Raw genomic sequence first — 16,853 nt, 5'->3', positions numbered from 1 at the left:
AGGCCTTAAGAGCAGTACTTGCTCATGTGGACGAGCTTTTAGCTGTTTCATACACAAAGAATACACCTTTCAGCAAAAGCACTCTCACTCTCTCTCCTCACTCACACCAACACAGTCCAGACTTGAGCAGCAGAGATTAAAGGGGTGTAATACAAGTACAGTGGTACCTCAGCTTCTCCTATATTGCCTACAATACTCACAGAAATGTTACATTTTTCATATTGTCTGTTATGGTACGGCCAAACATTGCAAGCATAAAACTAGTCAGGGAATCAAGTGCACAAACAAAGAATATTACATGTTGCTGACAGTCTTTTTTTAAATGAAGTATGACTGCAAAATAATCCACCACTGGGCTAAAAAAAAGTTGCACGTGACAGCAATTTAACACATTAGCAAGTCTTCAATTAAAGATCAAACTGATGTTAAATGTTCATTTATACATTTCATTCACACACACATATATACACATTTATATATATATATATATATATATATATATATATACACACACACACATATATATATGTACACATTTATATATACACACACACACATATATATATATATATATTTATATATACACACATACATGTATATATATACATACATATATATGTATACATATATGTATATATATATATACCTACATATATATATACACATACATACATATGTATATACATACATATATATATACGTATATATTAGGGCTGCAACAACTAATCGATTAAAATCGATTATAAAAATAGTTGGCGATTAATTTAGTCATCGATTCGTTAGATCTATGCTATGCGCAGAGGCTACTTTTTTAAAATTTATTTTAATTTTCTTTTTTTATAAACCTTTATTTACAAACTGCAACATGTACAAACAGCTGAAAAAACAATCAAAATAAGAATGGTGCCAGTATGCTATTCTTTTTCAATAAAATACTGGAAAGGATAGAAATGTAGTTTGTCTCTTTTATCCGATTATTAATCGATGAATGAAAGTGATAATCGACAGATTAATCGATTATCAAATTAATCGTTAGTTGCAGCCCTAATATATATCATTAAAAAAAAATATATATATATATATATATTATATAATATATATATTATTTTAAATATATATATATATATAATATATATATTTATCTTTGTTTTCTATATGTAAAACTATAATTATTTATAAAATGTATTTTTGGGTGTGTGGATCATTGGATTTATATTGGTTCAATTGTTATCAGACCTCTAGGAGGAGATTCCCAACAAGAACTGAGGTACCACTGAATATGTCAGAGCCTCAGTATGCAATATCTAAACAGCATGTATAAAAAGGCAGCTGCTTCTTCACGAAATCATGTTTCAACCTCAGCGAAGAACAGAACCGCAGTCACATCCAACTATAAAACATCTTCTCCCTGCACTAACGTACGTTTGCTAATAAGAACTGATAAAAAAATAAAGACGAGCCACATTTGGCTCATTTATTTTAGCCCTAGAGGCGCCACGTGTCACGCTTACTCCCTTCTCCACGCGTGGGATGAAGAGAATCCTTTTTAAGCTTCTTCCACTTTGGAAAAGTCAAAGTGTGAAAGTAAACATCCTCTCTGTCCGTCCATCCAAGCCAGCGAGACCATCCATCACGACCAGCAGCCTTGGAAAGGTTGTCCAGCGGGTGTTGTCAACAACACTGCTGCTGCTGCTGAATGCTTTCACGGCCTTTTTTCATTCCAGCACTTTCTCTCTAGCCAGCTGGAGCAGAGTAGAGCTGTGGCATGCTGGGAACAAAATGTCTTGCTCCCCTCAGTACTTCATCCTACTCAGTCCATGTAGACCCTAGTCAGTGTATTCTGCTACTATGGACAGCAGCACTGTGATGTCATCGGGCTTCCCTCCTGCACACACACACACACACACACACACACACACACACACACACACACACACACACACACACACACACACACGTCACAAAAATGGCAATTACAATTGCGACAACGACTTTTTACTGTCAAATGAGTTGAGTTTTTGAATGATTTCTGCTGGTGCATTTTTTCAACGCTAAAAATGTGCCTTGGCTCAAAAAAGTTAGAAAAACACTGCTTTAATGGGCCATGAGAGTGAGGCCAGTTGTACAACTTGTGTAGTCCTCTGAGTGGCACTTTAACGAGTCTCACCTCGAACATTCAGTCCGTTGTCACAGGCAAACTGTGCAAAAGGTGACATGTAGTTGGGGTCGTAGGCAAGGTCGTGAGCCTGCTCTGCGATACTTCTCGCCGTCTGCTGGATGCTCTCGTAGTTTGCCTTCTGGGGAGAAATGCAAATGTTGAAGCAATTTTTCTCCGCCCCCGTTTGGATCTTTGCGTGCTCGTCGTCCTCACTTTGAGTTTCTTCAACTCCCGCAGGATCATGTAGTCGGGCATGTTGTCAAACAGACCGTCGGTGGCGGTGAGGATGATGTCACCCAGCTGCACGTCAAAGGAGGAGCTATCAGCGGCGTCTGGGCTGCACCAGAAAAAAACAACGTATGTGTCTGACATAAAGATAGCAAATGAACAACAAAATTCCACAAAAGTGTAGTTCCCCTTTAAGGCTGAGCTTTTATGGCAAAAATCAGGATTAATTCAACCTTTACCTTGATTTCGATTACTCCACTCAACTACTACTCTCCATTTTAGTGAATGTCACCTCATCCTGTGCTTTTTAACTCCTGACTTTCTGTCATGTAATGACACAATTAGTACTGTATTTTAAGAAATCATTTTACAAGGGAGGAAAAAACCCAAAAATAATCAACAGGGAAGTTTTTCGTCAGTTAAAAGCTGTATATATTAGGGGTGTAACGGTACACAAAAATTTCGGTTCGGTATGTACCTCGGTTTAGAGGTCACGGTTCGGTTCATTTTCGGTACAGTAAGAAAACAACAAAATATACATTTTTGGGTTATTTATTTACCAAATTTGCAAAATCTTCCACCAAAAATATTTTTCTTAGTGGAATATTTGATTTAATAATTCATATTAACATTGATTTTGATTCAATATTATGTTTTGAGCAAAACAAAAAAAAACAGCTTTGTTTTATTAGTCAACATTGCAACTTTTTCTAAATTACATTTAACCTTTAAGCTTTTTTATTTCACTTTTGCTATGTTTTTGTTTATTTTAATAGTATTTTTAGAATGTGCCGTGGGCCTTTAAAACATTAGCTGTGGGCCGCAAATGGCCTCCGGGGCACACTTTTGACACCCCTGCTATAGATAATAAAACATTAAATCTGATAAATCTATGGATAAAAAGCAGAGCCTGGCGACGCATGCGTGTTTATCATAACTCTCTCTCTCTGTCTCTGCCCCTCCCTCACCAATGCTGCTGCGTGCACAATTTGTTTTGTTTTTAACCCCTTCTTAACCCTGAACGTACATTGAAAATACACGCAGCCCTAACTCAAAATGCCGGACATTTGAGGCATGTAAGAAACTCCGCCCTGACAGCTCCGCAAAAGAGGACATGTCCGGTGAAAAGAGGACGTATGGTCAGTCCATCGTAGCCCGTTAGCGGCTAGCATGCCGTGTGTTGTGCCTCGGTGTGCATTGTTTACACAACCTGCGTTACGCTACTTAATATGTCCGTGTGGGAACTTGTTCGGTACACCTCCGAACCGAACCGGAATACCCGTACCGAAACGGTTCAATACAAATACACGTACCAATACACCCCTAGTAAATATAGTGTAGAATTATTTGATTAATCACAGAGCACTCGCCAGCCTCCTCCCACCTCCACTGTGCCACAGCATCCTCCACTGTGATGCCTTGTCTCATGCACTCCCCCCTGCTCTGATGTCTACAAAAGAAAAATATGTCCGTGTTTATTTGTCCCATGGGCCACCATTACCGTATTTTTCGGAGTATAAGTCGTACCGGACAAAAATGCATAATAAAGAAGAAAAAAAACATATACAAGTCGCACTGGAGTATAAGTCGCATTTTTTGGGGAAATGTATTTGATAATATTTTTATTTTTTTGTCATAAAAAAATACAATCATGTGTGCTTACGGACTGTATCCCTTGCAGACTGTATTGATATATAATGTAGGAACCAGAATATTAATAACAGAAAGAAACAACCCTTTTGTGTGAATGAGTGTAAATGTTGGGAGGTTTTTTGGGTTGGTGCACTAATTGTAGGTGTATCTTGTGTTTTTTATGTTGATTTAATTAAAAAAAACATGTTTTTTAATTTTATTTTATTTCTTGTGCGGCCCAGTACCAATCGATCCACAGACCGGTACCGGTTGGGGACCACTGCACTAGGCCACTGAGTATGTGAAAGTTAATTAAAGTAATAATATGCTGGATAAATTGCTGTATTAGTGTAATATATTTGGAAGAGTTGTAATCTTCTAATGGCTGTTAAGTAGAGGAGACACGGTGTGGATCTAAGAGAGATTTATTTTTCAAACTCACAATTAAGCAAATGTGCCACAGCATCAATTCTGGTCTTTCAACAATCACTATTTGTTCAGAATTGAGATATATATGCATATATTATATATAGCCTATTATTTGTGCACTATTGACAAGTGATGCACTGACAACTTTGTTGTGACGTAGCTCGCCCAACGCTGATGGAAAAAGTCACATTCAGGTCACATTGCGTTTAGACTGCAGTCCCATTTGAAAAGATCAGATTCTGATGTGGCCTGAATCTGATGCCAAACTATCCAATTTGAAGCATTTAGATGGCATAAAAAAAATCTGATCTGTGTCACTTGAGGGCAAAAAACTAAATCAGATGTGGTGTGCATAGTAAACGTGGTCTAGATGTCAAAACTAAAATCTCCTGCTACTTTTGTCTCCAAACATAATCCTAAAATAAGACTGGTGCAGGTGCAGGAGACTTTGACCCGCTAAGAGGGAAAGCTTGAAGAGTGTTGAAAAGCCGCTCTGAACTCTTCCTGCGTATAATTAAATAGCACTGCGGCAATGAAACACAGGAACATGACAGCCTGTTCCTGTGCACTCAGTACAGACAGACTGTGACAGGAACAAACCTGTTCTGCTGTACTCACACTAACATGCAGTATTTTACATCTCCTTTACACTCTCTGAAGCATCCATACATGTTCTATACCTCTGATCCTCATTAGTTCACAGGTGACTGGGTGACCAGGGTCCACCTAATAACGGACACAGACTAACAAGCATTCATACTCACAGCTATGCACAAGCTAGAGCACATAGTTACCCTAACATGCAGGGAGAAGCTGGAATATCCTTAAGTTTTCTACACCTTACATAAGCATGGGGAGAACATGTAAACCACACAAGGTTCTCTCACCTGTCACTGAGGACGGCTCCCTCGGCTTCAGGAGGAGCAATGGACAACTGGAAGGGTGTGTTGAAGTAATGCTGCTGCTCGTCGGATCGGTGAACCACCTCCCCTTCACGGACCACCAGGAAGCCAGAATCCCCCAAGTTGGCCGTGTGCAGCTGGTGACTGTGGCCGTCCAACACCACGATGCAGGCTGTGCTACTGCCTGCACACACACATGGAACACAGCAGCTACATTTCACAGCAAATATTGAAACAGCGGAACCAACTTGATCTGGGTTTGTAATCTGAGGTAAATGTTGCGGCAAAGGCTTGAAGGTCTATTCAGGGTTTGTACACTTGACATGTTTGGTTAAACACAACTGTGGTGCAATTCCTCACACTGTTTCCCGTGCATTCATTTGTTTGTGGTGGCATGCCACAATTAGATTTGATCCGCCACAGAATTTTTTTATTTTATTTTATTGTTTTTAAATCTAGAGTGTGATTAATCTGATTTTTATAATATTGTGACAGAACTACCGTAATATATTTATTTTTTAGATTTGGAGTGTCGCTTGGGACTTTGTGTAGCAACTCCATACAGTGGATAGCATCTACAAACTCCACTTACACAAATACTACATTTGACATGGACTATAAACACATCTGTTAAATCAATATAGTGATATGTTAGATCAGTGTTTTTCAACCACTGGTGTGCCTTGGGAGATTATGTAGTTTCACCTATTTGGGTTAAAAAATTTTTTTTGCAAACCAGTAATTACAATCCGCAAATAATGTGCCGTTGTTGAGTGTCGGTGCTGTCTAGAGCTCGGCAGAGTAACCGTGTAATACTCTTCCATATCAGTAGGTGGCAGCCGGTAGCTAATTGCTTTGTAAATGTCAGGAACACGTCGTGATCACAATATGCAGACGACAGCGGGAGGCAGTGTGCAGGTAAAAAGGTATCTTAATGCTTAAACCAAAAATAAACAAAAGGTGAGTGCCCCTAAGAAAAGGCATGGAAGCTTAGGGATGGCTATGCTAAACAAAACTAAAACTGAACTGGGTACAAAGTAAACAAAAACAGAATGCTGGACGACAGCAAAGACTTACTGTGGAGCAGAGACGGCGTCCACAAAGTACATCCGAACATGACATGACAATCAACAATGTCCACACAAGGAAGGTGAAAACAAACTGAAATATTCTTGATCGCTAAAACAAAGTAGATGTGGGAAATATCGCTCAAAGGGAAGACATGAAACTGCTACAGGAAAAACGAGAAAAAGCCACCAAAATAGGAGTGCAAGACAAGAACTAAAACACTACACACAGGAAAACACAAAAAACCTGCAATTAAGTCACGGCGTGATGTGACAGGTTTTGACAGTAGTTTGAGACAATCGCTACCGTATTTTTTGGACTATAAGTCGCAGTTTTTTTTCATAGTTTGTGTGTGAAATTATTAACACATTACCGTAAAATATCAAATAATATTATTTAGCTCATTCACGTAAGAGACTAGACGTATAAGATTTCATGGGATTTAGCGATTAGAAGTGACAGATTGTTTGGTAAACGTATAGCATGTTCTATATGTTATAGTTATTTGAATGACTCTTACCATAATATGTTACGTTAACATACCAGGCACGTTCTCAGTTGGTTATTTATGCCTCATATAACGTACACTTATTCAGCCTGTTGTTCACTATTCTTTATTTATTTTAAATTGCCTTTCAAATGTCTATTCTTGGTGTTGGCTTTTATCAAATAAATGTCCCCCAAAAAATGCGACTTATACTCCAGTACAACTTATACATGTTTTTTTATTTCTTTATTGTGCATTTTCGGCCGGTGCGACTTATACTCCGGAGCGGCTTATACTCCGAAAAATACAGTATGTAAAGCAGAAAAAAGAAGTCCCCCAAAAATCCGAGGTGCAAATGGTGAACCACAAATAGGCGAGGTCCACTATAGAAGCCAAAACCCATACAAGACCTTCAACCCATACAAGACCTTCAAACTTATCTGAGCAATAAAATTAGATGTTACAGCACACAAATCCTTGTGCTTATCACCAATATTATGACAAGAGTTATGGTTTATGAACAAGGACATAACCAGGATATAAAAGCTACAACTTATTAAGTCTGTACCCGTCCTTCAAGGACACAAATATATTCAGTTTATAGAATTGGAAATCCCACAATTTAGAAGAAACACGAGCCGTGCAGCCACACCCTACTGGTGACTGACTCATCCACCATAATATTTGTAATGTGGAACAAACCTTCAAAAATCCGTGGCTGTGACTCACTCTCTTCTGTGGTTTTGTACAACCACAAGTGTACAGCACACTTTGTTACTATGTTCAAGCACACATCAGTGTCAGGAAGCGGAATTCAGGCCCCTTTCAAAAAGTATTTCTCAAAAAAAGCAACTAACGACAAATCTGTTGACTTTTCCTGTTCTTATTGGACACTTTTGGAGACAAACATGAGAGCACCTATTGTGCTTCCACACAAGCAGGGCAGGGGTCCTGGTGTCAGCCCCCCACTCACAAAGCACTCATATGTAGATATCGATTGCTGAAAAGTATCATATGGATTTGAATAGAGCACCGTCAGACATCTGCTCTGTGATTAGCCAGTGATTAGGACGACTGGGATGTACCTTATCGAAAGGTCAACTGCCGAGCCCAACCTGACCTCCCAGAGCATAAAATGATTTGTATTGTCCAACACAATAATGCCTGGACTTCATGATGGACCTGAATGTATTATATTTACATTTTACGAGGCAAAGATCGCAGACAAGACATAATGGTGATTTTCCTATGGACTTCGGGCCTCATCAAGATCATCAGGACTCCTCTTCCTCCTATCCAGGAGATCGCAAAAAGCCGCTGCCTGACCAGGGCTCAGAAAATCTGCAGACTCCTCCCACCCCCACCAAGGACTGTTTTCACTGCTGGACTCTAGAAAGAGGTTCCGCAGCCCCCGTAGCAGAACCTCCAGGTTCTGTAACAGCTTCTTCCCTCAGGCCGTAAGACTCTTGAACGCATCATAATAATCCCCTCAATTCCCCCCAAAATTGGATTAACTGGCTGGAATATAAAGACAATATAACATACATCCATAAACGTGGATGCATATGCAGAAGTGCAATATATTTATCTGTACAGTAATCTATTTATTTATATCTGCACCTTATTGATTTTTTATTCTGCACTACCATGAGCTAATGCAACAAGATTCCATTCTTATCTGTACTGTAAAGTTCAAATTTGAATGACAATAAACAGGAAGTCTAAGTCTAAGTCATCTATTAAAGGGTTGCGTTTATTAAAACATGTGCAAACTTCATAGCACATGCAAAGCTGATCTACTAAACTTGTGCGCAGAGGATTGCGTCTCTTAAGTGAACAGAATAAGGAGCACAATTTATTTAGGGTGTCTGTATTCATGAATATGTAGAATATAAGCTGATCATCAGAACACTCACAATACTGGGAGGGCGAGATGCAAAATGCAACTATTTAGCACACGCAGTGTGATTTACTAAGACTAAAACTAATTTTGTGTCTTTATTTAGCACGTCTGAAAAGTAGGTGCAAATGGATAAAGTTACACACACAGCTGAGAGACAGAAAGCAATTTTGCTGCAGCTCTGTCTGTGCTATGAATGCTTGTCAACATATACGGACTGTTTAAAATACAAATATTACACATATTGTCTATTCAGCAATATCATTTTATAATTCTATAGCTGATGGATGACTTAAAGAGTTGATTAAAACTAATGTGTTTTAGTGTCTGTTGCTTGTTTTTTCATTCATAAGATATATCAATAACATATGTCCTATGTGGAAAAAAAATTATTGCAATAAGTACCGTATTTTTCTGACTACAAGTCGCAGGTTTTTTTCATAGTTTGGCCGGTGGTGCGACTTATACTCAGGAGCGACTTATGTGTGAAATTAACACATTACCGTAAAATATCAAATAATATTATTTAGCTCATTCATGTAAGAGACTAGACGTATAAGATTTCATGGGATTTAGCGATTAGGAGTGACAGATTGTTTGGTAAACGTATAGCATGTTCTATATGTTATAGTTATTTGAATGACTCTTACCATAATATGTTACGTTAACATACCAGGCACGTTCTCAGTTGGTTATTTATGCCTCATATAACGTACACTTATTCAGCCTCTTGCTCACTATTCTTTATTTATTTTAAATTGCCTTTCAAATGTCTATTCTTGGTGTTGGGTTTCATCAAATAAATTTCCCCCAAAATTTGGCTTATACTCCAGTGCGACTTATTTATGGTTTTTTTAGAGATGTCTGATAATATCGGCCGATAAATGCTTTAAAATGTAACATTGGAAAATATCGGTATCGTTTTGTTTTTTATCGGTATCGTTTTTTAAATTATTAAATCAACATAAAAAAACACAAGATACACTTACAATTAGTGCACTAACCCAAAAAACCTCCCTCCTCCATTTACACTCATTCACACAAAATGGTTGTTTCTTTCTGTTATTAATATTCTGGTTCCTAGATTATATATCAATATATATCAATACAGTCTGCAAGGGATACAGTCCGTAAGCACACATGATTGTGCGTGCTGCTGGTCCACTAATAGTACTAACCTTTAACAGTTAATTTTACTCATTTTCATTAATTACTAGTTTCTTTGTAACTGTTTTTATATTGTTTTACTTTCTTTTTTATTTAAGAAAATGTTTTTAATTTATTTATCTTATTTTATAATTTTTTTTAAAAAGGATCTTATCTTCACCATACCTGGTTGTCCAAATTAGGCATAATAATGTGTTAATTCCACGACTGTATATATATATATCGGTATCGGTAATTAAAGAGTTGGACAATATCGGATATCGGCAAAAAGCCATTATCGGACATCCCTAGTTTTTTTCCTTCTTTATTATGCATTTTCGGCCGGTGCGACTTATACTCTGGAGCGACTTATAGTCCGAAAAATACGGTAGTTTCCATTATAGACGCACCGCAATGACTGCTTTGAAAATGCTCATAAAAAGTGATACATCTCCGCTGCATGCTTGAATGCAAATGCCTCAGGCAGTACATGATCGAGTGTTTGTTTCATAGTAGGCGGTCTGCGCCACTTTTCAATTGTACATGTAGTCTTAGTAGCAACACGCCCACTAATAGCACACAAAATGGTATAGTTTGCACACACTGGTTAGCGCGTGGTATTTGGATCTTAGTAGACCAGGCCCTAAGTAGATGTGTTTTTCTCTTTTAAAAAAACAGTTTTAAATGCTTTGACCAAAGGAAGTGGATTGTGTGACTGGACTCACCCAGCAACGGCACTTTGTTCTGCAGCAACTCATAATAGCTGCTTGTAAGGACTCCCACGGGGTTGCTGGGAACAAAGCGTCCCTCCTTCACCAGGCGCTCACATGTCTTCATCAATGTCCCTGAAAACTGTGACGGGTCCACGCCATAGTCTCGCCAACCTCCTACTCCATCTGCCACACCTACAATCATACAAGGTCAATTAAGACTTCGTGAGAGTTTCATATGACATAAAATGATTTTCATTCGTGAGGTAAATGTTGTAAACACATGTGCAGGACTGACAGCTTGCTGCTGAAAGTTTTACTTATCACTGGATTAGATTAGTGATAATGATCTCATTTTAAGTCAGTCTAGAAAGATTGAAATAACTACGGTACTTTTGATACAGTATTCCTACAGACCAGGGATTCTTAAACAAGGGACCCCTAAGGATCTGCAAGCCATAGGTTAGGGTGGCTGCATTTTTTTTAAAGTTATGGTGCATGGTTAAAGCAATGCTTCTCAAATAGTGGGGCGGGTGAGACGTCAGGGGGTGCCTGAGAGGCAAGGGACTTCCAGTATTAGCATCCTTCTAAATTTTTTAACGATATATGAGCCTCCAGCTTGGTGGCAGCACTGCTCCAATTATTCAACAGGCTCACTGAGGAAATATGACGACGTAGTAGTAGTAGTAGTAGTAGTAGTAGTAGTGCTAGCAATTCAAAGAGTGGTTTGTATTTATAAACAAATATCAGGTTCTCAATCATACTTCAATTCATAGGGGGCATTATGTGGCAAGGGGAGGCATGACAAAAATAATAAAGAAGCGCTGGGTTAAAGCAACCACAAGGCCAATAAAAACACATGTTTATGTTTAGGATGGATCATGGCACCATGTTGCATCGCAATGAAAACTAGCACTTATGTAGTAGTCCCCCCTTACTTTTACACTTAGATATTACATTTCTCTGGTGCATGCATATTCAACTGAATTGTTCTGAGGGCCACATTTCCAGAAAGCTAAGGACCAGGGGCCTGGCGTGTAGAAGTGGGTGGTTGCATCAGCTCTGCTCTTTTAATGTCTTTAATGTCATTTGTGTTATTTGATGTTTCCCTATGGCTATGAGGTTTTTTTCTCATTGGGCCCCGGTTTAGACTGAATTTTTTCCCCCCCCTGACCGCCTGACCCCCTAGCATTTACCCGTTTCTCACCTATTTTGTAAGGGCCGCCAGATGTTTGGCAGACCCGTCAGCAATCCTGTTCTGTCTCCCTGTAATGTTTGTCTGCTCTTGTATGGGATTGTTCTGAAAATCTTAATTTCCCCCCGGGGATTAATAAAGTATTTCTAAATCTGATCTTCCTTAACCATTATGTTGATTTTGAGAACCAGCATCTTCTGTAGTGGACATTTGTTTTTGGTCTATTTTTTTGTCACAGGTAAAACATTCTGAAAAAAATAGCCCTATTATGCAATGGACACTAGCCTTTAGGAGGTTCTAATGTCAATACAAGGATCCGGCAATGTGTTTACACCCCTCTAGGTACTTCTATACAACAGGAGCACTCATGTTTTTAACATTTGCTGGAAAAAATGGTGGTCTGGTGGATAACTGATGGTGACAGTTCAACCCTGGTAACAATTATTACATTTCCATTTAATTACCTGTAATTGCCAGTACTTTTAAAGAATATTCCCAGAAAGGCGAGATGCAGTGGAGTTGGTCTTGTCCTCTGACCATACATGGTCTTCTCTGCAGTTTGCCAGAAAACTGCTGGCCTGCTTTATAACAAGGCAAACCTCCAAATACAACATGTACTCTATTGGGGGAATTAAGTAAGTATTCCTTACTTAATTAAAGCTTGATCATATTACACCTATACTGGCTCACCTGCACTGGCTTCCTGTGCACTTAAGATGTGACTTTAAGGTTTTACTACTTAGGTATAAAATACTAAATGGTCTGGCTCCATCTTTTCTTGCTGATTGTATTGTACCATATGTCCCGGCAAGAAATCTGCGTTCAAAGAACTCCGGCTTATTAGTGATTCCCAGAGCCCAAAAAGCCCTTTGAGACACCCGTGATTTAGGGCTATATAAATCATCTTTGATTGATTCCTTGTTTTTCAGTGGAGAACTCGCACTCGGGTATCAACTAGCAATGGCAATGGTGGCATGAACTCTCATAGGCACTAATTTTATAGTTTAGCACCTCTCTGTGTGCAATTTTTACTTTCCACCCACAGCCTGAATGCTTCTGTATATATGCATATAGTATAATATTTAATATTTCAACAACACATTCAGAACATTCGTTCTCAGGACCGTATATTTAATATTTAGAATTCAGAACTGGACTGTGCACCTTACCTCCTTTTGCACTATTTATTTTCTTTCCTTCCTATGTTTTGCATATTTATAGACTGCCGCACTGATACTTGAGTTGCTTTTAATCTCATTGTACCTGTGTATAGTGACAATAAAAGGCATTCTATTCTATGTACTACTAAACGGGATCCATCAGGTCGCTCAGTATTAGAACTGACTGAGAACACGGTTTTAAAACAATGGAGGTAACATTTCCTGTTGCATTGGGGTTTGTGGTGCGTTTAAGTGCACGGAAAAGGCAGATTCTAAACACCCGTCAACAGATCTAAACAAGTCATTTTTTTTAACCACCAGTGCCTCCATGGAAATGCCCCCCCTCTACCTCAAAGAACTGCTCACCCCCAAATCCTCCAGACGACACCACCGCTCCGGACCGACTAACCTAACCTAAAAAAGGCTTAAAAACCCTTTTTAAAAAAGTATATTTTTAGATATATGCGTGCTCGTGCTAGTTTTTATTTTTCTTTATTTTTATTATTTTTTTTTTTAATACACTGTAGCTGTCAGAATAATTGTATCTAAGTTATCACAAAACTTTGTGTCACACTGAGTTTCCCGGCGAGAAGACAAAAGCTGTCTTTGAACCTACCAAGAAGAAGGCTTGTAAAACTCCACTGTGTAGGATGGGAAGCAACATGAAGGTGTTCTGTTTTCTTTCATGTATTGTAATCCACAGAAAGATATTGTTTTGACCGAAGAACTACAAAGCGAAGAGGAAGCAGGAACCGACTTCTTCTTTGAACTCTTTTTACGACCTTTTGTTTGAACTGTTCTGTAACCAAAGGCGATGGCTGTTTACGACCCACCTCCCTTAGAAACAGCTGTTGCCATGTAATCAGGGAAAGTCCAAATAAAAGAGGGGGCGTACAATCTTTCGCCAGAGCTTGCTGGGAGACTGTACAAGAGTTTTACCAATTTTATTTTGTTACACACAGTCAAACTGGTTTTTAAATGCTTGGATAACTCTGCTCCCCAATTGCTCTGCAAGGCAATCACAAGACTGCAAAGTGGTACCAGATCTACCACCCGAGCAACGTCAAAAGGCAACTGTTGCGTTCCATTCCGTAGAACATCTTTTGCCCAGACTGCCTTTTCAATAAAAGGACCACAACTATGGAACTCTCTACCTGACACTTTGAAAAGTATACCTGCACTTGTCACTTTCAAAAAACAAACAGAATTATGGCTAGTTGAGCAACAATCATGTTCCCATGTTTAGTTTTTACTAATTGGTTTTTATCTAGTCTGCACTTTGTCTGTTTTATTATTATTATTGGCTTTTATCTAGTTTGCACTTTGTCTGTATTATTTCTATTATCATTATTATCGACTCATCTTTGCCTTATTCTATTTTTTATTTTTCTATTTTTATGATGTTGGATCTGTGTTGTTGTTGGGGACAAGTGTTGTAAATTAGCTTTGGCTACAAACACTATGATGCATACATTGGATAACTGTTTCAGATGTCTATGTTTTTGTATCTGTCCCTATTTCAAATAAACCTCTATAACAGCCCAGACGTTTCTCCTCAAATTGAGCCAAATGTAACTGTGTGTCTGTTTAATTCATTGCTTCTTGTCTTGTTTAATAGAGGTCATCAGTGTTTGAACCTGACAGTAGCACTTTGAGGTTGTTTGCTCAATGTAAAGTGCTATTTACAAATAAAATCTATTATTATTATCATTATTAACAAGGGGTTCGTACAAAACGCGTTCCCGTTAAAAATCCAGTGATAACAATTAATGATCAAATATGACTTAATTTCCTTAGACTCTGTCAAACCTACTCATAACAGGGATGATTTAACAGGTTATATTTAAGCCTTGACGTCGGCGTGTGCTTTTACAAGTGTTTTCTCGGGACTCTGAATCAAACACACACTTAAATACAGTTTTATAAAAGAACAAAAGGCAAACATTTGGAACAAAGCAGCTACTCACCTAAAACATCGGCAGATTTGTGCCTGGCGATGAAGCAGGCGTCGTCTCCATAGCACATTCCTTTCTTCAAAATGCCTTTACGGAAGTCCTTGCCGAAGCCGCAGCTCGCAGTCACCAGGCTGTAGTCGCGGCTGTCCGTCTGAGAGAGTCCGCCGATGACAGCCCTGGCCAGGAGTCTACCGTACGACAGCACGGACAACATCCCCCACGGAGCCGCTTCTTCCACGGAGGGCGACCAAGCTAGCAGCCGCCGTGCTTAGCTTAGCTTCGACGTTAGCGCGTTATGTCGACTCGCTGTAGCGGAAGGTGTTTTCTACCAATAGTATTAAAAAAAAGAAAAGTCTTACTCTTACGGTATAAACGCGGTTAAAAATGTCAGGAAAACGTGACTACTTCCCCCGCGGAAGGCTGTGAATTGTCGGCTCTCAGTTGCCGCTGCCATGCTAGCGGCGCCTTTGAGACGTACAGCTGCTCGAGCGCGGATCAGCAGGCGCGGTCTTGTGACTTCTCTGACGTCATCGTCCTTACGCAACCTTCCACTCCATATAAGGACATGGTGCGCAAAGTGCTGCCTTGGGCCGTTATTTACGCCTTCCAGCTCGTTTTTTTGCGTTAATAATTGTATATCGTGAAGTGATTTATATTTATATAGCGATTTTTCTCTAGTGACTCAAAGCACTTTTTACATAGTGAAACCCAATATCTAAGTTACATTTGAACTAGAGATGTCAGATATTATCGGCCGATAAATGCTTTAAAAAATGTGATATCTGAAATTATCGGTATCGGTTTCAAAAAGTAAAATTTATGACTTTTTAATACGCCGCTGTGTACACGGACGTAGGGAGAAGTACAGAGCGCCAATAAACCTTAAAGGCACTGCCTTTGCGTGCCGGCCCAGTCACAAAATATCTAAGACTTTTCACACACGAGTGAATGCAATGCATACTTGGTCAACAGCCATACAGGTCACACTGAGGGTTACCGTATAAACAACTTTAACACTGTTACAAATATGCGCCACACTGTGAACCCACACCAAACAAGAATGACAAACACATTTCAGGAGAACATCCGCAGCGTAATTCAACATAAACATGACAGAACAAATACCCAGAATCCCTTGCAGCACTAACTCTTCCGGGACGCTACAATACACCCCCCCCCCTAACCCCGCCCACCTCAACCTCCTCATGCTCTCTCAGGGAGAGCATGTCCCAAATTCCAAGCTGCTGTTTTGAGGCATGTTAAAAAAAAAAAAGGCACTTTGTGACTTCAATAATAAATATGGCAGTGCCATGTTGGCATTTTTTTTTCCATAACTTGAGTTGATTTATTTTGGAAAACCTTGTTACATTGTTTAATGCATCCAGAGGGGCATCACAACAAAATTAGGCATAATAATGTGTTAATTCCATGACTGTATATATCGGTATCGGAATCGGTAATTAAGAGTCGGACAATATCGGCATATCGGATATCGGCAAAAAAGCCATTATCGGACATCTCTAATTTAAACCAGTGTGGGTGGCACTGGGAGCAGGTGGGTAAAGTGTCTTGCGCAAGGACACAACGGCAGTGACTAGGGTGGCGGAAGTGGGAATCGAACTTGGAACCCTCAAGTTGCTGGTACGGCCTCTCTACCAACAGAGCTATACCGCCCCAATTATTACACTATCTAGCTTGGTCAATAAACAAAAAAATAAATGTGGATATTTTGATCAGAAAGCTAAGCATGTACATACTGTACTGACTTGCATTGGATTGGCTTAAACATCTTTAATGTATAAAATGTATCAAAGTGCACCCTTGCATCCTTATTTTTCTATATGTGGCCATCAGTAAAGATATTCTATAAGGACTCTTAATAC

At 39.1% G+C, this 16,853-nt stretch overlaps 1 protein-coding gene across 1 annotated transcript; it reads right to left on the bottom strand.

Annotated features, from left to right (window-relative positions):
• Window positions 1-616: 616 nt before the first annotated feature.
• pptc7a (protein phosphatase targeting COQ7 a) lies at window positions 617-15,477 on the bottom strand. Its single transcript, XM_062051544.1, has 6 exons — window positions 14,983-15,477; window positions 10,676-10,855; window positions 5,335-5,533; window positions 2,372-2,495; window positions 2,168-2,297; window positions 617-1,885 (listed from the first exon to the last, which is right to left on the bottom strand). The coding sequence occupies exons 1-6, from the start codon at window positions 15,182-15,184 to the stop codon at window positions 1,827-1,829; spliced, it is 894 nt and encodes a 297-aa protein (XP_061907528.1). The 5' UTR covers window positions 15,185-15,477; the 3' UTR covers window positions 617-1,826.
• Window positions 15,478-16,853: the final 1,376 nt, after the last annotated feature.

The sequence above is a fragment of the Entelurus aequoreus genome, linkage group LG06 (assembly GCF_033978785.1).
Source record: "Entelurus aequoreus isolate RoL-2023_Sb linkage group LG06, RoL_Eaeq_v1.1, whole genome shotgun sequence".
NCBI classification, from domain to species: Eukaryota; Metazoa; Chordata; class Actinopteri; order Syngnathiformes; family Syngnathidae; genus Entelurus; species Entelurus aequoreus.
Note: the sequence above shows the minus strand (reverse complement) of the source record. Positions and strands in the feature narration are given on the sequence as shown.